Source organism: Mobula hypostoma, chromosome 6 (genome assembly GCF_963921235.1).
Source record: "Mobula hypostoma chromosome 6, sMobHyp1.1, whole genome shotgun sequence".
Classification (NCBI taxonomy): Eukaryota; Metazoa; Chordata; class Chondrichthyes; order Myliobatiformes; family Myliobatidae; genus Mobula; species Mobula hypostoma.
In genome coordinates this window covers 125,027,513-125,054,211 of record NC_086102.1, presented here as the reverse complement: position 1 = coordinate 125,054,211, position 26,699 = coordinate 125,027,513, and the positions used below count along the sequence as shown (strand labels likewise).

The following is a 26,699-nucleotide window of genomic DNA, read 5'->3' as shown; positions in this document are numbered from 1 at the left end:
GTGACCAGAAGAGCCAGGGTTCTCTCTTCATAGAGTTGTAAAGTTCACAAACTACATTATTTAAAGGTAACTAGTTAAAAAGCAATGAAGAATTGAGGAGCTTTTTCTTTACATAATGAGCTACAATTTGAATTGCAATTGTAGAAGGGTTGTGGGGGCTGATTCTACAATAATTATCAAGGGGAACTTTGATGTGTACTGGAAAAAGTTAGGGGAAAGAATAAAGCATGAGTTGGCTCCTTCAATATTATGCTTCATCATTTGACAAACTCCTGTGCAACATGACTCCATGATACAGGTGCACGTCTTGAATTGTTCTACAGCCGTTGAATATCTCCTTCAAACCTATTTTCAAAGGGTCTCCCCTGAGTGTAAGAGGAGAAAAATATATAACATGTAACAACAAGAATGCACAGTTGTTGATGTCATTATTGTCATCTACCACATATTGCTGTGTTTGCAAACATTGCAAATAGAGGTCTGGCTGGAGAGGTTTTTGGCTACCTTTTACCTCACTGAAAATTGCACAGGCGTTGACAAATCTGCAGAAAAGAATTTTGTTAATGGCCAATGTAATATACAGCAACTGCGTGAAGTTGAGACTTTGGGCTTCACAATATCATCTGCTTGAGCATATGCACTGTATTCAATTAGCCAGTCTTGCCACCGAGGTTGTTGATAGTCCTTCAGCTCTGTAATGTGAGTCATCTACTGACACTTCCAACTATGTTCCATGTTTGTCAAAACGTAGTGTGAAAGATGGTGCTCATTTTAAAAATAGCAGTGCGATTGCCTTTTACCTAATCCAAATCATCTACTACGTGGGTAATTTTATTAAAACTCAGCGCAAGAATGCTGAAGGTAACATGCAGATAGCAATTGAATATTGCATTTACAATTGTTATACTGCAGATTGAATGATTCTAACAGATTTTCCAGTGTGTTGTTTTGAAGCAAAGCACAGGACAAGCTGTTCCTTATCATTAAGCATTTTTTCCTGATTGTGTCTCTGTGAAATACCATCACTCATGTGCCTGCATTAAAGTGTGATATGCTGTATAATACAGAATTACTGATGTACCTAAAAAAGTGGACACTTTTTTAGATACACCAGTACATCTGCTTGATAATGCAAGTATCTAATCAGCCAGTCGCGTAGCAGCAACTCAGTGCATAAAATCATACAGATTTGGTCAAAGAGTTTCAGTTGATATTCAGACCAGACGTCAGAATGGGGAAGAAATACGCTTTAAGTCATTTTGACTTTGGAGTGATTGTTAGTGCTGGACAGGGTTTTGGTATCTCAGAAACTGCTGATCTCCTGGGATTTTCACGCACAAAAGTCTCTATAGAGTTTACGGAGAATGGTGTAAAAAACAAAAAGCATCCAGTGAGCGGCAATTCTGTGAGCAAAAGTACCTTGTTACTGAGAGAGGTCAGAGGAGAATGGCCAGACTGGTTCAAGCCGACAAGAAGGCTACAGTAACTCAAATAACTACATGTTAACAGTGGTATACAGAAGAGCATCTCTGAATGCACACCACGTTGAACCTTAAAGTGGATGGGCTACATCAGCGGAAGACCATGAACATACACTCAGTGGACACTTCATTAGGTACACTCCCTGCATCTAATAAAGTGGCCACCGGGTATATCCAAGAACTGGACAGATCCAAGCCAGGATTCTCATTTTAAATGGGCTTTAGTAGAATACCAGTTAATGTATTCACCAATGCTACTCCTTTAGAATTGTCCGTGTATTGCAGAATGACAGAAGTTTGTGGCATTGCAAAAGGTCACTTAACCTGTTGAATCCATATCGGCTCGGTAAGAGCAATCAACTTGTCCCAAAACTATGCTGTCCAACTCATAACTCTGCAGTTTCTTCTCTTTCAGAAGTCAATGCAACTCTCTTTTAAACACTATTATTGCATCTGCCTATGACCTTGCAATGTTCTGGAAGTTAACCAGTTGCAATGTTGCGAAGGTTGCCTTGGACCACTATGGCCAATCAATTGCATAGAAACATAGAAAATAGGTGCAGGAGTAGGCCATTCGGCCCTTCGAGCCTGCACCGCCATTTATTATGATCATGGCTGATCATCCAACTCAAAACCCCGCCCCAGCCTTCCCTCCATACCCCCTGGCCCCCATAGCCACAAGGGCCATATCTAACTCCCTCTTAAATATAGCCAATGAACTGGCCTCAACTGTTTCCTGTGGCAGAGAATTCCACAGATTCACCACTCTCTGTGTGAAGAAGTTTTTCCTAATCTCGGTCCTAAAAGGCTTCCCCTCTATCCTCAAACTGTGGCCCCTCGTTCTGAACCTCCCCAACATCGGGAACAATCTTCCTGCATCTAGCCTGTCCAATCCTTTTAGGATCTTATATGTTTCAATCAGATCCCCCCTCAATCTTCTAAATTCCAACAAGTACAAGCCCAGTTCATCCAGTCTTTCTTCATATGAAAGTCCTGCCATCTCAGGAATCAATCTGGTGAACCTTCTTTGTACTCCCTCTATGGCAAAGATGTCTTTCCTCAGATTAGGGGACCAAAACTGCACACAATACTCCAGGTGTGGTCTCACCAAGGCCTTGTACAACTGCAGTAGTACCTCCCTGCTCCTGTACTCGAATCCTCTCGCTATAAATGCCAGCATACCATTCGCCTTTTTCACCGCCTGCTGTACCTGCATGCCCACTTTCAATGACTGGTGTATAATGACACCCAGGTCTCGTTGCACCTCCCCTTTTCCTAATCGGCCACCATTCAGATAATAATCTGTTTTCCTATTTTTGCCACCAAAGTGGATAACTTCACATTTATCCACATCTGCCATGAATTTGCCCACTCACCCAACCTATCCAAGTCACCCTGCATCCTCTTAGCATCCTCCTCACTGCTAACACTGCCACCCAGCTTCGTGTCATCCGCAAACTTGGAGATGCTGCATTTAATTCCCTCATCCAAGTCATTAATATATATTGTAAACAACTGGGGTCCCAGCACTGAGCCTTGCGGTACCCCACTAGTCACCGCCTGCCATTCTGAAAAGGTCCCGTTTATTCCCACTCTTTGCTTCCTGTCTGCTAACCAATTCTCCACCCACACCAATACCTTACCCCCAATACCGTGTGCTTTAAGTTTGCACACTAATCTCCTGTGTGGGACCTTGTCAAAAGCCTTTTGAAAATCCAAATATACCACATCCACTGGTTCTCCCCTATCCACTCTACTAGTTACATCCTCAATAAATTCTATGAGATTTGTCAGACATGATTTTCCTCTCACAAATCCATGCTGACTTTGTCCGATCATTTCACCGCTTTCCAAATGTGCTGTTATCACATCCTTGATAACTGACTCCAGCAGTTTCCCCACCACCGACGTTAGGCTAACCGGTCTATAATTCCCCGGTTTCTCTCTCCCTCCTTTTTTAAAAAGTGGAGTTACATTAGCCACCCTCCAATCCTCAGGAACTAGTCCAGAATCTAACGAGTTTTGAAAAATTATCACTAATGCATCCACTATTTCTTGGGCTACTTCCTTAAGCACTCTAGGATGCAGACCATCTGGCCCTGGGGATTTATCTGCCTTCAATCCCTTCAATTTACCTAACACCACTTCCCTACTAACATGTATTTCGCTCAGTTCCTCCATCTCACTGGACCCTCTGTCCCCTACTATTTCTGGAAGATTATTTATGTCCTCCTTAGTGAAGACAGAACCAAAGTAATTATTCAATTGGTCTGCCATGTCCTTGCTCCCCATAATCAATTCACCTGTTTCTGTCTGCAAGGGACCTACATTTGTCTTTACCAGTCTTTTCCTTTTTACATATCTATAAAAGCTTTTACAGTCCGTTTTTATGTTCCCTGCCAGTTTTCTCTCATAATCTTTTTTCCCCTTCCTAATTAAGCCCTTTGTCCTCCTCTGCTGAACTCTGAATTTCTCCCAGTCCTCAGGTGAGCCACTTTCTCTGGCTAATTTGTATGCTTCTTCTTTGGAATTGATACTATCCCTAATTTCTCTTGTCAGCCACGGGTGCACTACCTTCCTTGATTTATTCTTTTGCCAAACTGGGATGAACAATTGTTGCAACCTTTAAATGCTTGCCATTGCATATCCACCGTCAATCCTTTAAGTGTAATTTGCCAGTCTATCTTAGCTAATTCACGTCTCATACCTTCAAAGTTACCCCTCTTTAAGTTCAGAACCTTTGTTTCTGAATTAACTATGTCACTCTCCATCTTAATGAAGAATTCCACCATATTATGGTCACTCTTACCCAAGGGGCCTCTCACGACAAGATTGCTAATTCTCTGTCCTCTCAGCCAGTGGAAACTGTCTGTCATGATTTTAAATCTCCTATCAGATTCCCCTCAGCCTTCTCTGTTCGAAAAGAGAACCTTGGCTTCATTAGTCTATCTACCTAACAAAGGTCCCTCATCCCTAAAAGTATTCTGGTCAACCTCTTTTGTAACTGTTTTAAGACTTTCACTTCTTGGTTGTACCGAAACTGGTGGATTAAAGAATAGAATTTCCGTTTTACAAGCTGCATTGGTTATAGTGCAATCTGCACCCTGTTCTACAATGTAATGCAATATTTCTTAGGAATGTGACTATTGCATTATAATATAACTACCTGTCCGCCAGTGTAGATGAAACAGTGTTTTGTAAGGAATTCTCGTGAGTTCCTTGCTCTTGTATTTTATGGTTCTTCTTATCAAGCCAGTATCTTCTATGCTTTTATAAACAGTTTTTCAGTTTGCCCTATTACCACCAATGAATTCTGCACATACATTCCCAGTCTCTGTGTTCTCATATCCCTCTAGGAATTGTGTCCTCACTTCATATTGCTTTCTCATTCATCCTACCAAATGTAACACTTCACATTTCTCAGCATTAAATTTCACAGTCACAAATTGCAAGAAGTAGAAATTTCAATGGTGGACTCATTAGAAGTTTATATTAGAGTTAATTAATATACTGATCCACTAAGTGTCCCTGTGGTCCTTGATCTGCCTTCCTCTATCAAGGTGACAGTAAGGACACTGTGAAATAATAAGCTTAATAATCCTGAACCAAAATTCACATCAAAGCTGTGTTATAACTCTCAAAAATGTATTGTAACTTCATGCAAAAAAGAATCGTCTGCCAAGGTCAAATTGTTAATGACTCCTGGGCTCGCCAGTTAAATGAGCTCTGCGTTGTGGCATGGACCAGAAAATAGGAAGCTTTTCCAGATCATTTCCAGAGAAGTGCTGAGTTAGTTGGTTTCAGTCATGGCTTATAGTGGCATCGATGCCAATGATTTTTTTTGTTTCTGCATGATAGTTCCTTCCACAAATTGATGTCCAATGAGTCTAAGAGATCATTCTCAAGAGCCTAAAGAAATTTGTCATGTCCCCTTTGGCTTTCACCAACTTTTATTGATGCTCCAGAGAATGCATCCTATCCAGATGCATCGTAGCTTGGTCTGGCAACAGCCCAGCACATCACTGAAATCAGCTTCCCCTACAGGGACTCTGTCTACTCTTCTCGTTGCCTGGTAAAGCAGCCAACATGATCAAAGACCCCATCCTACTTGGACACTTTCTCTTCTCACCCCTCCCTTCAGACTGAAGATATAAAAGCCAGAAGCATGTTCCATCATGTTCAAGGACAACTTCTATCCTGCTATTATGAGATTATTGAATAGACCTTAAACAATAGGGTGGATTCTTGACCTCACAATCTACCTTGTTATGGCCTTGCACCTTATCGTCTGCCTACCTTCACTGCACTTGCTCTGTAAATAGAACACTTTATTGTGGTATTGTTTTCTCTTTGCTATCTCACTACACTGATATAATGAAATGATCTGTATGGATGGCTTGCAAAACATAGCTTTTTTTACTGTACCTCTGTACAAGTGACAATTAGAAACCAGTTTACCAATTATATACATGTCAGACCCTGATGGAAATACTCATATTGATTTAAGTGATCCAGTTTTACTTTTTATTCTAGACTCAAAATTTGTGGGGATCAGATAGAAAAGAACACACTGCATTTGCTTCTGAGTTCCTAGATTATGGATTAATTCCTGTCCTTGGCTTCTATCTTGCAAACTTAAAACAGCACAGTTAATGGTAACTTCCAGTCAACATGGCGCCAAGCTGTGATATGCTTTGAGGCTGTGGATCAGACTTAGTTTTTTTATATATAGGTAAGGGTTTAGGGACAGGGATGAGAGGGATTTAGAGCTCAGGGGCAGTAAATGAAGACTCAGGGGTAGGAACTGGTATTCAGAGTCCTGGTTGAGCACTCCATGGTTGAAGACCAGTGACCCCTGAGGACAGGGGTCGACAGGCATTGATGGCAAAGACAGTGATCTCCATGTTTGGCGGGCCCTGAGGACAGGAGTTGGTGACACCCCCCAGGTTGCCACTTCCCGAGTCCTAAAGTCAGAGGTCTATGTAGGCAGGAGGCAGGAGGCCCAGTGATTCCCCCTAGGCTGACAAACTCATAGTCAGAGGTCTGTTCATGACTGGAGTTCATGGCCCAGACATCAAAACCCCGTGACTGGTGAATGCTGAGGTTGAAGCAGGAGATTGAAGTCCAGGGACCAGCAAGTCCAAAGTCTGATGGTCAAAGACCAAAGTCACCGAGTGCAGAGGTCAAGGCTCGAAGGTCAAAGCCCCTGGGTCAGCGACTCCAGATGTCAGAGGCCCAATGTCTGAGAATCAAGGGCCAAGGACTGGAAGTCAGAGGTCTATCTGTATGTGCGTGTAGGTGGGAAGGGAACTTGTTTTGCTGTTGTTGTGTTGTTTTATTGTTGCTTGTATTGTTCTGCAGAACATTGCTGGCATGGGAGCAGAATGTGTGGTGACACTTGTGGACTGCTCCCAGCACATCCTTTGGTTATGTGGTTGTTAATTCAAACAGTGCATTTCACTGTATGTTTCTCCATACATTGATAAATAAATGAATGGGAATCTTGGAGCCATACAGTTGTGGTTGTAAGGGAGAGGTATGGTGTGATTCCAGTCCCCTGCTCTTGACCGTTTCTCAGCTTCTGCAAGTGGAGCCCCAGTGTACCAACTCCTTTAAATAAATATGGGTTGCTATCTGGAGAGGAGAAAATGTGGAGTTGCAACATGGCAAAGCTAAAAAAAAATTGTGTCATCTACCTATCTAAGTGCTGCAAATATAAACTATGACAAAGACTTTTTAAAAATGCTTTTTTTCTTTTATCTTTTTTTTGAAAAGATTTGGTAAGAAGAAGGAAGACAAAGGGAAAGAGCAAAAGATGAAGCAAAAAAATGATGCCCTGAATGAAGAAGAACTGGAGAGAATGAAAGAAGAACGTGACAGGTATGATATCCATGCAAAAATACATAAAACAAGCAGAAAATAGTTAGTCAGCTGCTATCAACATTTCAGTCTTGAATATTTAATATGAAATGTGTTTATATCACTTCTCAGATTTTAAAACAAAATAACTTATTTCTTAACACAAGAGTTTCTCTTGATGCTGAATCTAAGGAACATACAAAGAATGCTGGAGGAACTGATCAAATCAGGCAGCATCTACGGAGGGGAATAAATAGTCAATGTTCAAAGTTCAAGTTCAAAGTAAATTTATTATCGAAGTACATACATGTCACCATATACATACCATCCTGAAATTCATTTTCTTGTGAGCATTCACAGTAAATCCAAGAAGCACAATAGAATCAATGAAAGACCACACCCAACAGGATGGACAAACAACCTTTGTGCAAAAGACAACAAACTGCAAATACAAAAACAGAGAGATAATCAATAAATATCGAGAACATGTATTGAAGAGTCCTTGGAAGTGATTAGTCTTGATGAAAGGCCTAGAGTGTTAAGTATTTATTCTGCTGCATAGATGCTGCCTAATTTGCTGAGTTCTGCCATCATTTTTATGTGTGTGTAACTTATTTCTTGTTTGGAAACTAACTGGCCTGGAGTTCACTTCAGATGGCTTGTTTCAAGTCCAGGATATTGTCATGTGCACAGGTATGGTGAGGTGCAGCACAGTGAGAGATTTGCTTGCAGCAGCATCACAGGCAAGTAGGCACGGACAACACTCAGAATATAACTTATATTAGATATATTCATTGTAATAATTAAGTTATAGTGAATCATATAGATGGATACATTATACAGGCGTCCCCCGCTTTTCGAACGTTCGCTTTACGAAACCTCACTGTTAAGAAAGACCTACATTAGTACCCTATTTTCGCTTTCAGAAGGTGTTTTCACTGTTACGAAAAAAAGCAGCGTGCGATAAAAGGCAGCGCACGCCCCGAGCAGCCGCTCTCCCCCGGATTCAGAACGGCATTGCTTTAACACATGCCTGTGAGCAGCTGTTAGCGAGATGAGTTCTCTGCTGTCGGAAGAGCCTGAAAGAACTCGTAAGGGTGTTACACTTAGCGTAAAACTAGACATAATTAAGCTTTTCGATCGTGGTGAACGAAGTGAGGAAAAAGTGAGTTTGGCTTGTGGAAGCTGACGAAGATGATGTTGAAGAGGTTTTGGCCTCCCATGACCAAGAACTGATAGATGAAGAGCTGATGCAATTGGAAGAGGAAAGGATAACAATCGAAACCGAATGCAATAGCGAACTGAACGTGAAGCAACTGTGTGAGATTTTCGCTGCAATGATAAAGTACGACTTTAATTTTGAAAGGGTACATCAGTTTAGGGGATATTTGCAAGATAGTTTGAGTCCTTACAAAGAACTGTATGATGGAAAAATGCATGAGGCTCAGCAGTCAAACAAGCCTTCCACATCAGCCACAGCAGACGACGAACCTCGACCTTCGACATCGAGGCGGGCAGTCATAGGAGAAGATGAGCTGCCTGCCATAATGGAAATAGACAACGAGATGACACCCCAGTGTCCCACCACCCCAACATCTAGGCCACGAGCAGATACTGTACCGATTTGCGGAGAATGCAGCAGTAGCCGGGAGGCACACAGCACATCTTTAAAAAAAAGCCAAAATAAACATGCTAATTAATTAGGTGCCGCCCCACACGTAGTTGTCGGCCCAGATCAGAGGCGATGCATGCTTATTAGCATGTTTATTTTGGCTTTTTTCTTAAAGATGGGCTGTGTGCCTCCCGGCTAACGCTGTACCCCTGCATGCTTCGCAGCAATGTATCAGTCGGCAGCCTGGAGGGTGGGGGCCACTGCACCACCCAACCTGTGACGACTCAGTCTAACACACCATCATCAGTGTGCTCGGCGCTGTCCCGATTCCCGTAAGTGATACTACACTGTACATACATTATTTCTACTTTATATCGGCTGTGTATTTTTACATGTCATTTGGTATGATTTGGCAGCTTCATAGTTTAAAGGTTACTGGAGAGCGCTTGCGCCGTGTTTTTGCCCAGAGCACTTGCGTGAGATTTTCTGCCGATGGCGCTTGCGTGAGATTTTCGCTACGGAGAACAGTTCAGTAATGATTGTGGAAAAGTATTTCTACTTTATATAGGCTGTGTATTTATCATATCATTCCTGCTTTTATTATGTCTTACTGTTATTTTAGATTTTATGTGTTATTTGGCATGATTTGGTAGGTTATTTTTGGGTCTGCGAACGCTCACAAAATTTTCCCATATAAATAAATGGTAATTGCTTTTTTACTTTACGACATTTCGGCTTATGAACCGTTTCATAGGAACGCTCTACCTTCGGATGGCGGGGGAAACCTGTATCTCAACCAAAGTTTAAAGTAAATGTATTATTAAAGTGCATGTATGCCACTATATACTACTCTGAGAGTCTTGCAGGTGTTCGCAGTAAATAAAGAAATATAATCGGATCAATGAAAAGCTACATGCAAAGGCTGACAGCAACCAATGTGTAAAAGAAGACAAACTGCGTAAATACACAACAAACAAACAAACAAACCAATGTATAAAACTGAGAACATGATTTGTAGTGTCCTTCAAAGTGTGGCCATAGGTTGTGTTCAGCGATCAGTTCAGTGTTATGGTGAATGAGGAGCCTGATATTTTCAGGGTAATAACTGTTCCTAAATCTGGTGGTCTGAGACCCAAGGCTCCTGTACTTCCTTCCTGATGGCAGCAGCAAAAAGAGAGCATGGCCTAAATGGTGAGGTTCCTTGTTGATCGATGTTGCTTTGTTGTGGTAGCACTTCTTGTAGACGTGCTCAGGGGTGGCGAGGGGTTTGCCTGTGATGGACTGGGCTATATCCAACGCGTTTTGCAGGTTATGATGCAACCTGCTAAGGAAATACCAACATCCCTAAGAATTGAAAACCCTGCAAAATGACCTTTATGGTTTTTCAGTGCCCAAAATCTTCCAAGACATTTTAGAGCATATAAAGTTGTAAGCTTACCTGCCGAAATTTTTAAAGTTGTTTCATGGTGAGTATATCATTGCAATTGATAGGTTGTGTCTGAGTCATAGCATGCCAAATATCAGATGTGCAGATTGGAGTGGGCTTGCACCTCTCTGGTTCTGAAAAATCAGTCTTGTGAAGGAAACGTGAAGTAAGTCATAGATTCACAGCTTGGATATTTTTAAGGAGCAAGTCATGGAATTTACATAACGAACAGATTGCCATCTACATGATGGACTCAATTTGCACATTCAAGACTGATTTGCATTTGCATAGCGCTTTCCAGGTCCTCAGGAAGTCCCAAAGCACTTCACAGTCAACAAGGTATTTTTTAAAGCATATTTACCTACGTAGGGAAATGTTACATCTAATTCATAATTCCACAAATAGCAGTTGGGAAAATAATGTGAAAATATGTTTTGTCTGAAGGACAGAAACAAGTATTCTTGTTCATTCTGTTTGAAGTGGTGTGAGCCACTAAGAATAGGGAAAGATTGGTTGATCTGGAATGAACAACTAGGCAACGAGATATTCGAATTATTTTTACACTGCCTTCAATGCCATAGTCAAAAAGGGCATTATACATGGGTTTCCACCCAGACTTGTAAAATTATTTAATGATTGAAATAGTTGAATATAAATGATATCTAAATTGGCAGTTTAGCTCCCTGACTCTGTTTGAATAGAGAGAAGATCTGGCAAATAATTGGTCAAATTTCATAGTCCTGTTACATCCATTCATAATGGGAAAAGGAACATAGAAGTTAGCAGTGATTGTCATGTGAATACCAAAGGCACAACATTAGCAGTTATTTGCAGCCAAAAGTGATAATTTATCTCTGTCTCCATCTACCATCTAGGAAGCCAGTACCCAACCAATTAGATTATTGTCTGTGATATGAAGAAATAGCTGATGGTACTCAGTGCAGCAAAGGCTGACAACATTCCTAATGTGGTGCAGAAACTTCTCTGGCACTAATTGGGCCTCTTGCCAATTACTTCAGTATAGCCATGACATGTGGCATGGATCCAACAATGTTGGAATTTGCTTAGAAACTACTGCTAATGAAACAACGTTCAACATAAATCACAGAGACTGTAAGAGAAAGGAATAATGGGGAGCACATTAGGTGTTTTTTTGAAGTAACAAACAAAATGCTGGAGGAACTCAGCAGGTCAGGCAGCATCTGTGGAGGGAAATGAGCCGTTGACATTTCCAGTTGGGATTCTTCAACTGGTCTGAAAGAGGGGAGATAGCCAATATGAAGAGGTGAGGGAAAGGGCTGGAGCAAGAGCTAGCAGGTGATAGGTGAGAAGGAGTGATAGGCAGATGGAGAAGGGCTTTGCCCAAGGTACCATATATAGATTACTAGCTATGAATGTAATTCATTAATTTAAAAGGAAGATATACCAAATGGAAGTGTATTTTATTCAGAATCCCATCTCCTTTTTGAGGAGCAAGTGATGAGCTGACTGAAAATGTATTTCCCCCCACCTGTGGAATGGTTTCTTAGGAGATGGTTTCCCAGATTAGCTATTTCTGAAGTCTGTCATGCTCCACTGAACTCTTTGGAATAAAGCCACTCAGATAACATAATTCCTCACTATGGTCAATCTGTTACAAGATCATGCATATAGAATAATGGTCACAGCTTCTGCTTAAATAAGTTTAACATAAAAGGCAACTAATTTGAGAAAGCGATTAATTTAATTTAATTACTATATATGAAATTTAGTAATGGTCCAAATATAGGATATTGCAGGCATTTTCCCTTTTAATTGGCCGGCAAAAGTCCTAAAGTCACAGTTAATAATTTGTCTGTGTAATTCTTACAGAGCTCTGGACTCCTCATGGAGTCTAACAAGGAAGCTCGAAAGTACAATGGTAACCCCAGCCCACATGCACACATAAGCATACACACATGCAAAATTATGGAGGGAACTTATCCAAACGTGCTAGTGTAGGGGAACTCATTAGTTTCAGTGGAGAGAAAGGGGCTGTGAGTGACTGCAACTAACTCTGTTCTGTTTAAAAAAATAATTGGGGTGTATAGGACTTTTATTATCTTAAGCTTTTAATAATTTTAATAATAATTGAATAATTTTCTGATTGAGAAATGAAGAGATATTCAGAATATTTTTCCACTTGGACAATTTTGACTGCTCAATCTGAGTGAAAGGTGTGGCTTAGCTAGTTGTCAGAGTTCCATTTCACTTCTCACTAGAAGCGGAACTAGTTTTACTTCTCCCATTGTAATGTAGAAACCCCTTCTAGTGTGCAAGGTCTTGCTGCAAATAATCCAGTTAGTTCCCCACTACAGTTTTTCTAGATTACTTCATGTAGGTACGATCTTTCTTTGGTAGTCAGAGGTGACTGCAGGCCATAATTTAAGTCATTTTAAAATGCCATAAGTAGGAAGAGCATAGAAGATTTTTGGAACATAACTTGCAATCCAAGATTCAGTCCGTGCTGAAGTAATTACATGTACTTTAAAATTTATTTTATTTGTTTTCTTAGAGATACCCCACGGAGTAGGCTCTTCAGGCCCTTCGAGCCACACCGCCCAGAAACCCCCGACAATCGCAATTTAACCCTACCCTAATCACGGGACAAATTGCGATGACCAATTAACCTACCCAGTATGTCTTTGGACTGTGGGAGGTAATCAGAGCACCCGGAGAAAACACATGCATTCCGTGCAATGGAGGATATACAGAGACTCCTTACAGGGAATGCCAGAATTGAACTCTGAACTCTGACGCCGTGAGCTGTAATAGCGTTGTGCTAACCAGTTTGCTGAAGTTGTGTTTTTATATGTCACTGAAATCTGAGTCATGTTGCTCATTTTCGGATGCATCTGAAGCCATGGGATAAACGCGTGACATGGTTTGTTTGTATGAATGATTCCTCTTGTAATTAGAACTTTTGCCTTTCTTTCATCGTCTTAGCAGTTCTGGCATGTCTGAATTGATGATAGATTTATGTAGTACTCCCACTATTTCAGGATATCCCAAAGAGTTCTATAGCAAATGAAACACTTGTACTGTTGTAAACATGTCAGCCAGTTTGCTCACAGTAGAAAGAGCAAGTGGCAATGGTCTCTTTGATCCTTACCGTGCTCCAGTACTGGACACTTCAGGGAGCTTGATGAAGGAAGTTGAATAAATATTTGCCTGGACTCCAGTGATCATGATTTCCTTCAAAATAGTGCCATGGAATTTTTTTAAAAAGTCTGCCTTAAAAGGCAGAAATCACATGTGTAGCGTCTCATCTAAAAAATGGCATCTGTGAATGTGCTGCCCTCTTGTAGTAATGCACTGCCGTGCCAGTCTAGAACTTGTGCACTAATGAGGATTGTGCTGATGAGGAGAAGATGGCGGCGCGATGCAGCGTGCGCGGCCACTCCAGTGATGAATATCTGTTATCTGTCAAGTTGGATGCCGTGCACAATTCTGATTTGATGGAGGCAGACGTGAGAGCACGGAGGAACATCTGGTGAAACTTCTGAAATGCCTGTTTCGCTGCTGCTGCTGTGTGATCCGAAATCTCCGGAGGGGAAGGCCCCGAATCCTCGGCTTTGCCTGTTGCTCGGCGGCTGGGGCGGGGTTGAAGCGCTCGGCAGAAATGGTGCTCGGTGTCAGAGGGCTGGTCGGAGGCTCAAAGTTTTCACTCGGACTCAGAGCTGGCTGTGGTTGGGTGCTTTCAGGGTGCTGCATCGGCAAGTTTGCGGCGCTGGAGGCTCATGGCAGGGAGAGTTTCTCCCTTCTACTGTCTGCATGAGATGTTGGGGCTATCGGGACTTTGAAACTTTTTTTTACCATGCCCATGGTCCGCTCTTTATCAAATTACGGTATTGCTTTGTACTGTTGTAACTATATGTTATAATTATGTGGTTTTTGTCAGTTTTAGTCTTGGGCTGTCCTGTGTTTCTGTGATATCATACTGGAGGAACATTGTATCATTTCTTAATGCATGCATTTCTAAATGACAATAGACGAGGACTGAGTGTCCTCATAATCTAATCTAATCTCTGGAATTAAAACTGAAATTGAACTTGTATCCTGCTGATTCAGAGTCAGAATGTGCATTGTTATAATACTATTAATTTTATGCTTCTGTCTTCTGAAGAGAAGAGAATGATCAGATCCAGGAAAGCAGTCACAGTAAGAACTACATTTCAAAGCACCAACATCCATGGCATCTATCAGATCTTTCCAATATTTAATCATCTATATAAATATATCACACACATTGTATGGGAATTAATGTTTAAGTGCTTTTCATCACAAACATTTGTGCACTAAAAGCCTTAATTGTTTGCATGGACTATCTGAAATCAGAGCCATTTTGTAATTGAACAAAATAATCACTGGTTATTGCAAGAGTAGATGCTGATATTATTTTCAAGCTCGAGGAGAGTGACACTGTCACATTTTCATGGTTTTAGTTGCATACAAAACACTGAATGGAAAGAAATGCTACAGCTGCCCATTCACCTCCTCCCTCACCTCCATTCAGGGTCCCATACTGACCTTCCAGATGAGACAGTGCTTCACCTGCAAATGTGTTGGGGTCATCTACTGTATCTGGTGCTCCCGATGCCACAGCCTCGACATTGGTGGGACCCAACGTAAATTGGGGGGGGGGGGGGGGGGGGGCGGGGCCATTTTGTCGAGCACCTCCACTCCGTACACAAAAAGTGAACTTTTCAGGTGGCCAACCATTTTAATTCCTTTCCCCATTGCCCTTCCAACACGCCAGTCCATGGCCTCCTCTTCTGTTACGTTGAGACTGCTCTCAAAGTAGAGGAGCAACACCTCAGATTTCATCTAGGTTTCTCCAACATGATGGCATGAACATCGATTTCTCCTTCCGGTAATTTTTTTTCCCTCCCCTTTCCCTCTTCTGGTGAAGATGGCGCCAGCAAACAATAATTCCTTGGGCGACATCTTCCAGATAGTCGATCATTTCAGTTTTTCTATGTTTTCTACTCATTCTTTTTATTTTAATTTTGTCATTGTCATTGCATATTACAATTTGTCATGCACCAATACAGCGAAAATGAGTTTGCAACTCTCATACTCAATGCTATAAAACAACAAATAAAATAAATAAACAATAAATAAAATCAAGTAACCAGCCAGTACAAGCAATGTCCAGCAGTACAAAAGCGCAACTCAGATGCATGACAGCCACAAAACCAGTATTAAAAGTAGCAGTATAACAAGCTTATGGATGATGCTTGATCGATTGGTTTGGAGCAATTATAACTCTGGGGAAAAAGCTATTTTTCAGTCTGGAAGTACGGGCATAGAAAATCTTTTAACGTCTGCCAGATGGAAGAAGTTCAAACAGATGATTGCATGGTGTGTATTGTCCTTACAGATGCTTGGAGCTTTCCTTCGGCAGCGTGAGCTGTAGGTGTCCTCCAGGGCTGGGAGCTGTGTCCCGATGATCTTCTGTATGCTAGAGATGACCCACTAAAGTGCTTTCCTATCAGCTGCTGTACAACTGAGATACCACACAGAGATGCAGTATGTTAAGATGCTCTCTGTGATGCAGCGGTAAAAGGTCACCAGTATCTATTCAGGTAGACCAGCTTCCTTCAGCGTCCTGAGGAAAAACAAGCATTGCTGTGCTTTCTTAACTATTGTTATGGTGTTAGTGGACCACGTAAGGTCTTCTGAGATGTGTATTCCCAGAAACCTGAAACTGGACACTCTCTCCACTATGTCTCCGTTAATGTAGACTGGAGCATACTCGTCATCCTGTGACTTTCCAAAGTTATTGGAGCTTGTGACTTACCGTCTGTAGTTCGATCGAGTGAGCTAGGGGTATGCTGTCCCTCAAAAAATTCCAGGAGAGAAATGCGGGAATAAACTACCATGAGGATGAACTATGTTTCTCACCAATTAAAATGTGGAGGAAGATTGAAACATCGAGGCATATGCGGAGGAGAGCAAGTGGTTCTCAGAGAGGCAGCTTCCTGGCAAAAGCCACTGGTTTGCATCACTGTCCTCAGAGAGGCAACTGGTTCACAACACTTGCCTCGGAGAGGTCACTGATACATGTCTCTTCCCCTTGGAGGGGCCGCTGGGTCCCAGTGCTCTTGGAGAAGTTATCGAAATTCTGAGGTTTATGGACTGGACTGTAGTTCATATTGGCCTCTTTCAGTTCCACCTTTTTCGTGTTTTCGCCCATTCTTTCTTGTTGCCCATTGGTGGGCTGGGGGTTTGGGTGATCTATTAGGTTTTGGGCAAGGTTGGTGTTTGGAGGTTTGTGTCCTTCTTCTCCTGCAGGGGAATTGGTGATTTTCTTTCAACTACTTCAATGTTTTTTTGTATTTTATGGCTATCTGGAGAAGTCAAATCTCAGAATTGCGTTCTGCATATATTCTATGATAATAAAATGAGCCGACGAACCTTTGTTCTATCCCCCACTCTGGCCTCCTACCTCGTCTCCTCAGTCCACTCTCCTGACCTATCAGATTCCGTCTCCAGCCCTTGGCCTTTTCCACCTATCACCTCCCAGCTTCTTACTTAATCCCCTCTCCCCCAACAACCTGGCCCCATCTTTCACTTTCTGACTTCTCCACCTTCCCATCACCCCAGCTTTTTTATTCTGGCATCCTCCCCCATCATTTCCAGTCCTGATGAAGGGTCTCAGTTTGAAATGTTGATCATTGCCATAGATGCTGCATGACCTGCTAGGTTCCTGCAGCTTTTTGAGCGTACTGCTGTGAATAGAATATAAGTTTTTTTTTAACCAGCAAACCTGTATTTGATATATCAGCAAAGTTAGGTTGTAAGGTATGTTGCAATGGCAACATTGTATAACATCCTGAAGTGATTCACAGGACCAAAATTGCACAGAGGCACATACAACTGGTAAATAAAAGCCTGGTTGAAGAGATGGATTTGAAGGAGCATTGTAACAGAGGAGATAGAGTCACACAGAGAGCTTTTGACACATTACCATTCACAAACCAGGACATTGAGTCCAAGAGTTGGGATGTTAGGCTGAAGTTGTCTAAGACATTGGTGAGGCCTCGTTTGGGGTACTGTGTGCAGCTTTGGTCACCTACCTACAGGAAAAGTATTAATAAGCTTGAAAGAGTACCGAGAAAATGTACAAGGAGGTTGCTGGGACTTGTGTTATAGGGAAAGATCGAGTAAGTTAGGTTTTTATTCCCTGGAGTGTAGGAAAACGAGGGAAGATTTGATAGAGGTACACAAAATTATGTGGGGTATAGATAATCTGAATGGATGCAGGCTTTTTCCCCTCAGATTGAGTGAGACAAGAACAAGAGGTGATAGGTTGAGCATGAATAGTGAAATGTTTAAGGTGAATCTGAGGGGGAACTTTTTCACTCAGAGGGTGGCTTGAATGTGGAACGAGCTGCCAGTGGAAGTGGTAGGTGCAGGTTAAGAGAAATTTGGATAGGTACATGCTTGAGAAGGGAATGGAGGGCTTTGGTCCAGGTGCAGGTAGATGGAACTTGACAGAAGACCAGGTCGGCACAGACCTGTTGAGCCAAAGAGCCTGTTTCTATGCTGTAGTGCTCTACTACTCTAAAGTAGATAGAAAGAATCTTTGAGGGACAGATTTGTGGCAGGGCTGGACCACCAATGAAATTCCAGCAACAGTGACAAAGTGAAAATAGGAGATAACCAAGAATTATAAGAAAATAATTGTTTACATTAACAACTTTGTTGGACTGTCCAGGGGTAGTTAAGATAGTTAACAGTTTTTTTTACAATTACTGAGTTCAGATCAAGCTGTCTTCAGTGTTGTGACTTAGACAATAAGCATTCCTTGTACAAAGGGCTTTCAAGAGTGGAATAGATTTAACTCGGAATAAATTCTGCATTATTCATGTAAGATTTTTTGCATAATAAGGTACCGTATTAGATCTCTAAGAACTCTTAAAATTACAATTTATTCACTTATTTATAGTTATATTTGTGCATGGATCGGAGCTTATAGTGAATGACCAACTATGTATGCAGCTAAATTTACTGTGTTGGGCCAATATTTTAGTGTTCCTACTTCCAACAGGAAAGGCATAGGATACAATTGGTAAATACACTGGGCTAATTCACCACGGCCATATTACAAAACAGTGAAATATTAATATCAATAGATGTGCAAAGTAGATCCAACACCAGCATTGCAAGTTTTGAACTCATCCAGGCCTCTGTAGTAACCGTGCACAGCTCAATAACCGAGGACATGCTAGGAGCTTGAGGAGATCTGGTTTGTCCCTGAAGGCTGCAAATTTCTACAGATTACAGTGGAGAGATTCTGACTGGTTGCATTACTGTCTAGTATGGAGGCTCCAATGCATACGATTGAAAGAGGCTGCAGAGGGTTATAGATTCAGCAAGGCCCATCACAGGCACAACCCTCCCCACCATAAAGTTCACCTTCAAAAAGAGGTGCCTCTAGAAGGTAGTGCCCAACATACTGCTTTGCCATTCTGCTTTGCACAATATATTTATTTGTTGTAATTTACAGAAATTGTTCTGTTTTGTACTGTACTGCTGCTACAAAATGACAAATTTTATGACATATGTCAGTGGTGATAAACCTGTTTCTGATCCATGCAGCTATGCTTCTACTCCTGAATCCTTTCCAACTGTTTCCTGTTATGTGCCACCTTCAGCAGTTCATTAGGTGTGAGAGCGAGGATGTAGTTTATACACTTGGTTGCTGTAACTATCGTGGTTAACCAATGTTTCCAAATGTGGTCGCAGCTTTTAGAACGGTGTGTCAGAGCACATGGACTGAAATATTGAATGCTGATTGCCATAGATTATTAATCTTAAAGAATGGGAATGCAATTGATTTAAAGTAAATTTATTATCAAAATACATACAGTACTGTGCAAAAATTTTTTAAATACATATATACAGCTAGGATGCTTAAATCTTTTGGACACCAGTAATGTTTTGTATTGTATTGTACTGCTGCTACATAAAAATAATCAAATTTTATGTCATATGTGAGTGATCATAAACCTGACTCTGATATAGCTCTTTATTGTGGACTGAAATTGAGAAGGGGGAGGGAGAGGGGAATCGTGGTTGGGAAGAGGGAAAAGGAGAGGGGAGGGAGCACGAAGCACCAGAAAAGACATTCTGTAATCAATCAGAATCAGAATCAGGTTTATCATCACCGGCGTGTGATGTGAAATTTGTTAACTTAACAGTAGCAGTTCAATGAAATACATAATATAGAAGGAAAAAAACCAAAATAAATAATAATAATGATAATAAATAAGTAAATCAATTACAGCATATGTATATTGAATAGATTAAAAATCGTGCAAAAAACAGAAATATTATATATTTAAAAAGTGAGGTAGTGTCCAAGGATTCAATGTCCATTTAGGAATTGGATGGTAGAGGGGAAGAAGCTGTTCCTGAATCGCTGAGTGTGTGCCTTCAGGCTTCAGTATCTCCTACCTGGTGATAACAGTGAGAAAAGGGCATGTCCTGGGTGCTGAAAGTCCTTAATAATGGACACCGCCTTTCTGGGACGTCGCTCCTTGAAGATGTCCTGGGTACTTCGTAGGCTAGTACCCAAGATGGAGCTGACTAGATTTACAACCTTCTGCAGCTTCTTTTCTTGCGGGCAATTATGATAAATACAAAGAAACAAAAAAAACAAAGTAAAATAATAATAAATAAATAGATAAGCAAGCAAGCAATAAGTACAGAGCACATGTGATGAAGAGTCCTTGAGAGTGAGTCCATAAAGTGGAAACAGTTCAGTGTTGAGATGAGTGAAGTTATCCTCTCTGGTTCAAGAGCCTAATAGCTGAGGTGTAGTAACTGTTCCTGAACCATATTTTGTGAGTCCTGAGGCTCCTGTACCTTCTTCCTGATGGCAGTAGCAAGAAGAGAGCATGGCCTAGGTGGTGGGATCCATCATGATGGATACTGCTTGCCTGAGTGTGCTCTGTGTAGATGTGCTCAATAGTGGGGAGGGCATTAGCCATGATGGACTAGGAGGTTTCCACTACATTTTTAGACTTCTCCATACAAGAGCATTGGTGTTTCCATACCAGGCCATAATGCAACCAGTCAGTATGCTCTCCACTGCACATCTGAATAAGTTCGTCAAAGTTATAGATGACATGCCAAATCTTTGCTAACTCTAAGATGATCGGGCGTATTAATGTGTGGCTAGAGACTGGTGTAGGGGACAGGGCTTCAGTTTCCTGGGTCATTGGGGCCTCTTCTGGAGGAGGTATGATCTGTACAAAAAGGACGGGTTACACCTGAACCCAAAGGGGTCCAATATCCTAGCGGGCACATTTAATAGAGCTGTTAGGGAGGGTTTAAACTAATTTGGCAGGGGGATGGGAAGCGGAGTGATAGGGCTGAGGAAGGGGAAAACAGAAATAGATTAAAGACAGCGTGCAACAGAGATTAAAGAAAGAACAGGCAGGAGATGATGCTTAATCACAGCCAGTGGCATGAGTTACAGGGCAATAGAGGCATGGTGCAGTCGAAACACAAAGCAACAAATACTGGACTGAAAGTGTAATATTTGAATGCATGCAGCATAAGGAATAAAATGGACGATCTTGAAATTCAGCTACAGATTGGCAAATATGACATTGTGGCCATCTCTGAAACTTGGCTAAAGGTTGGCTGTCATTGGGAGCTGAACGTCCAAGGATATAAGGTGTATCGGAAAGATAGGTTAGAGGGGGCGCTGTGTATAAGAAATAATATTAAATCATTAGAAAGAGGTGACATAGGATTGAAAGGTGTAAAGTCTCTATGGGTTGAGTTAAGAAATAGCAAGGGTAAAAGGATCCTAATGGCAGTTATATACAGGCTTCCAAACAGCAGCTGGGATGTGGATTACAAACTACATCAGAAGATAGAAAGGGCATGTCAGAAGGGCAATGCCATGATAATCGTTGAGGATTTTAACATAGAAAGTGGATTGGGAAAACCAGGCCAGCACTGGACCTCAAGAGAGAGAAATTGTAGAATGTCTAAGGGATGGCTTTTTAGAACAGCTTGTTGTTGAGCCCACTAGGGGATTGTGTGTTGTGCCATGATCTGGAGGTGATAAGAGAGCTTAAGGTTAAGGAACAATATGATCGAGTTCACATTGAAATTTGAGAGAAAAAAATAAAATCCAGTGGGTGGGTATTTCAGTGGAATAAAGGAAATTACAATGGCATGAGAGGGGAAATGGCCAAGTTGACTGCAAAGGGACATTTGCAGGAAGGACAGCAGAGCAGCAATGACTGGAGTTTCTGCGAAAAATGAGGGAAGTGCAAGACAGATATATTCCAAATAAGAAGAAATTTTCAAAAGGAAGAAGGACACTACCATGGCTGACAAGTGAAGTCAGAACCAAAGTAAAAGCAAAAGAGAGGGCAATCAAGGAAGACAGAGCTAGTGGAAAGATAGAGGATTGGGAGGCTTTTAAAAATCTGCAGAAGGAAACTAAGAAGGTCATTAGGAAGGAAAAGATGAATTATGAAAGGAAGCTGGTGACTAATATCAAAGAAGATACTAAAAGCTTTTTAAAGTTTATAAAGGGTAAAGGAGAATCGAGAGTAGATATAGGACCAATACAAAATGATGCTGGAGATATTGTAATGAGAGATGCAGAGGTGGCAGAGGAACTGAATGCGTATTTTGTATCAGTCTTCTCAGTGGAAGATGTCTGCAGTATACTGAACATTCAAGAGTGTCAGAGAAGTGAAGTTTGTGCAGTGAAAATTACGACTGAGAAGGTGCTCAGGAAGCTTAGTGGTCTGAGGGTGGATAAATCCCATGGATGTAATGGAATGTACCCTTGGATTCTGAAAGAAGTAGCTGGAGAGATTATGGAGGCATTAATGATGATCTTTCAAGAATCGATAGATTCTGGCATTGTACCGGATGACTGGAAAATTGCAAATGTTACTCCACTATTTAAGAAGGGTCGGAGGCAGCAGAAAGGAAAATATAAACCTGTTAGTCTGACATCAGTGGTTGGGAAGTCATTGGAATGGATTGTTAGGGATGAGATTGCAGAGTACCTGGAAGCACATGACAATAGAGGCCAAAGCCAGCGTGGTTTCCTGACAGGCAAATCCTGCCTGACAAACCTACTGCAATTCTTTGAGGAAATTACAAGCAGGGTAGACAAAGGAGATGCAGTAGATGTGGTGTACTTGGATTTTCAGAAGGCCTTTGACAAAGTGCTGCACATGAGGCTGCTTTGCAACGGAATTACAGGGAAGCTACTAGCATGGTGGAGCATTGGCTAGTTGGCAAAAAACAGAGAGTGGGAATAAAGGGATCTTATTATGGCTGGCTGCCGGTTACCAGTTGAGTTCCACAGAGGTCGGTGTTGGGACCGCTGCTTTTTACGATGTATGTTACTGATTTGGACTATGGGATTAATGGATTTATGGCTAAATTTGCCAATGATACAAAGGTAGGTGGAGGAGCGGGTAGTTTTGAGGAAACAGAGAGACTTAGATAGTTTAGTGGAATGGGCAAAGAAGTGACAAATGAAATACAATATTGGAAAGTGTATGGTCATGCACTTTGGTGGAAGAACTAAATGGGCAGACTATTATTTAGATAGGGAGAGAATTCAAAATGCAGAGATGCAAAGGGACTTGGGAGTCCTTGTGCAAGATACCCTAAAGGTTAACTTCCAGGTTGAGTTGGTTGTGAAGAAGGCGAATGCAATGTTGGCATTCATTTCTAGAGGTATAGAATATAAGAGCTGGGATGTGATGTTGAGGCTCTATAAGGCACTCGTGAGACCACACTTGGAGTATTGTGTGCAGTTTTGGGTTCCTTATTTTAGAAAGGATATACTGACATTGGAGAAGGCTCAGAGAAGATTCACAAGAATGATTCCAGGAATGAAAGGATTACCGTATGAGGAACGATTGGCAGCTCTTGGGCTGTATTCCCTGGAGTTCAGGAGAATGAGGGGGGAATCTCACAGAAACATTCCGAATGTTAAAAGGCCTGAACAGGTTAGATATGGCAAAGTTATTTCCCATGGTAGGGGATTCTAGGACAAGAGGGCATGACTTCAGGATTGAAGGACGTCCATTTAGAACCGAGATGCGGAGAAATTACTTTAGTCAGAGAGTGGTAAATCTGTGGAATTTGTTGCCACGAGCAGCTGTGGAGGCAAGTCATTGGGTGTATTTAAGGCAGAGATAGAGAGGTTCTTGATTAGCCAGGGCATCAGAGGGTATGGGGAGAAGGCAGGGGAGTGGGGATGACTGGAAGAATTGAATCAGCCCATGATTGAATGGTGGAGCAGACTCGATGGGTCGAATGATCTACTTCTGCTCATATATCTTATGGTCTTATGCTGCTATTCTTTCTTTGTATGGCATTTACACACTGGGTCTAGGTCAAATGTTCTGAAATAATAACACCAAGGAATTTAAATTTACCGACCCTCACCACCTTTGAACTCTCAATGAGAACTGGCTCATGGACCTCCAGTTTCATTCCCCTGAAGTCAATAATCATCTCCTTGGTCTTGCTGACATTGAGTGAGTGGTTGTTGTTCTGACACCACTCAGCCAGATTTTCCATCTCCTGTGGCGACCCATTTTCTAGCACATACGAACCGGCTCACGAGACAGCGCGCGCAGGCAGAGAGGCCGGCCGCAAAAAGGGCGCCAGGCCATCTTCACCAGCAGGGGGAAAATCCCGCACGGAAAGGGTCTGGGAATATGCATTCCCCACAGCAGTCCCGCCCAGGGAGGGCAGGAATGGGAAGGCTTTAAAGCAGGTCGCAAAGTTTGAATAAATCTCTTTCATCGCAACTTTAACTCACCGACTACGTGTGGTTATTTTAGCGCTGTGTGTAGCACACCGCTACAATTGGTGACCCCGATGGCCCAAACGATATTTGGACCAGAGGTGACCGACGCCGCATCTGTTCACGCAGTTTCGTTAAAACTGCCAAGCTTTTGGCTGCTGCGACCCTGTCTGTGGTTTGAACAAGCAGAAGCTCAATTCCACATTCGGCAGATAACCTCGGAGTCCACTCGCTACTACTACGTGCTGAGCTCCCTCGACCAGGAGACAGCTGCACAAGTTGAGGAGTTTATACAGTTGCCCCCGGAGGACGGCAAATACACAGCATTCAAAGCCCTGTTCATAAGGACTTTTGGACTCTCACGGCACGAACGAGCACGCTGCTTAATGCACCTGGATGGTTTGGGAGACAGGCTGCCGTCGGCATTAATGAACGAAATGCTGGCCCTGGCTGAAGGACACAAACCCTGCCTCATGTTTGAGCAGGCATTCCTAGAGCAACTGCCCGAGGACATATGCCTGCTGCTGTCCGACGCAGATTTCAGCAACCCCCGGGAGGTGGCGGCCCGGGCAGATGCGCTATGGAATGCCAGGAAAGAGAGAGGGGCGTCCATCGCACAGATCACCAAGCCGCGTGCCCAACGGCAGACCAGACCAGGCCCGGCAGCAGAGCCTACAAAACCCGGCGACGGGAGTGAGGAGCCCAATGAACAATGGTGCTTCTACCACCAGCGGTGGGCCACAGAGGCCTGCCACTGCAGACCACCCTGCAAATTCCCGGGAAACGCCAGGGCCAGCCGCCGCTAATGGCTATGGCCGCTGGCCATCAGGACAGCCTCCTGTATGTCTGGGACAAGCAGTCGAGACGCCACTTTTTGGTCGACACCGGAGCGGAGATCAGCGTCTTACCTTCAACGAGTTACAACACCCGCAACAGGGAACTGGGACCCACCCTGAGGGCCACAAATGGCAGCACAATACGAACCTACGGCACCTGCACGGTGCGGCTACGGTTCAGCTCCAGCCGGTTCATGTGGGTCTTCACATTGGTCGCCGTCGCCCAACCACTCCTGAGGGCGAATATTCTACGAGCCCACAGCCTGCTGGTCGACCTGCAAGGGAAGCAATTAGTCCACGCCAAGACTTTTCAAACATTCTCCCTGGGTGAAGCCAAGTTGCCAGCCCCACACCTGGACTCCATCACGCTGTCCAATGATGAATTAACCAGGGTCCTGGCGGATTTCCCATCAGTACTGACACCGCAGTTCACGGCAGCCTTGCCCAGACACGGAATACAGCACCACATCCTGACCCAGGGACCACCCCTCCACGCCCGTGCTCGAAGGCTTCCCCCGGACAAGCTCCGACTGGCGAAGGAGGAGTTCAAGAAGATGGCGGAATTGAGGATCATAGGATGGTCCGACAGCCCATGGACCTCCCCCCTGCACATGGTGCCCAAGGCAACGAGGGGCTGGAGACCATGCGGTGACTACCACAGACTGAACGAGGCTACAACGCCAGACCGCTACCCTGTGCCGCACATTCAAGACTTCGCAGCAAACCTGCACGGCGCAAGGATCTTTTCCAAGGTAGACCTCGTCCAGGGATACCATCAAATCCCTGTACATCCGGACGACATCCCCAAAACAGCACTCATCACCCCATTCGGACTTTTCGAATTCCTCCGAATGCCGTTTGGTCTAAAGAATGCCGCACAGACTTTCCAGCGGCTAATGGACGCGGTGGGACGCGACCTGGACTTTGCATTCATCTATTTGGACAACATCCTCAAAGCCAGCAGTAGTCATCAGGAGCATCTGTCCCACCTCCGCCAGCTCTACTCCCGCCTGAGCGAATTCGGCCTTACAATCAACCCGGCCAAATGCCAGTTCGAACTCGACACCATCGATTTCCTGGGCCACAGGATTACTAAAAACGGGGCAACCCCGCTGTCCGCCAAGGTAGACGCGGTCCGCAACTTCCCCCAACCCAACGCAATCAAAGGCCTGCAGGAATTCGTGGGTATGGTGAATTTTTACTACCGTTTCCTCCCCTCAGCAGCCCGAACCATGCGCCCGCTGTTCACTCGGACGTCGGGTAAGGGCAAGGACATTACCTGGGACGAAGAGGCCGCAACCGCTTTCATTAAAACCAAAGAAGCCTTGGCAAACACCGCGATGCTGGTGCACCCCAGAACGGACGTTCCTACTGCCCTCACGGTGGACACAAACAACACAGCAGTCGGTGGAGTGCTGGAACAACTCATCGAAGGTCACTGGCAACCCCTGGCGTTCTTCAGCAAACACCTACGACCACCCGAACTCAAATACAGAGCTTTCGACCGGGAGCTATTGGCACTATACTTGGCAATCCAGCATGTCAGGTACTCCTTAGAAGGTAGGCCCTACACCGCGTTCACAGACCACAAACCGCTTACCTTTGCATTCACGAAGTTGTCCGACCCTTGGTCGTCCCGCCAGCAGCGACA

The 26,699-nt window shown here is 43.1% G+C and overlaps 1 protein-coding gene across 4 annotated transcripts in view; it reads left to right on the top strand.

The window, feature by feature from the left end:
- Window positions 1–26,699, top strand: part of LOC134348367 (partitioning defective 3 homolog B-like) — a 1,227,036-nt gene that overhangs the window by 813,381 nt on the left and 386,956 nt on the right. For all 4 annotated transcript variants that reach the window (XM_063051617.1, XM_063051616.1, XM_063051618.1 and 1 more), the window contains one exon: window positions 7,257–7,361. In XM_063051617.1, coding sequence (XP_062907687.1) covers window positions 7,257–7,361 — 105 coding nt within the window. The remainder of the gene's footprint in view (window positions 1–7,256; window positions 7,362–26,699) is intronic.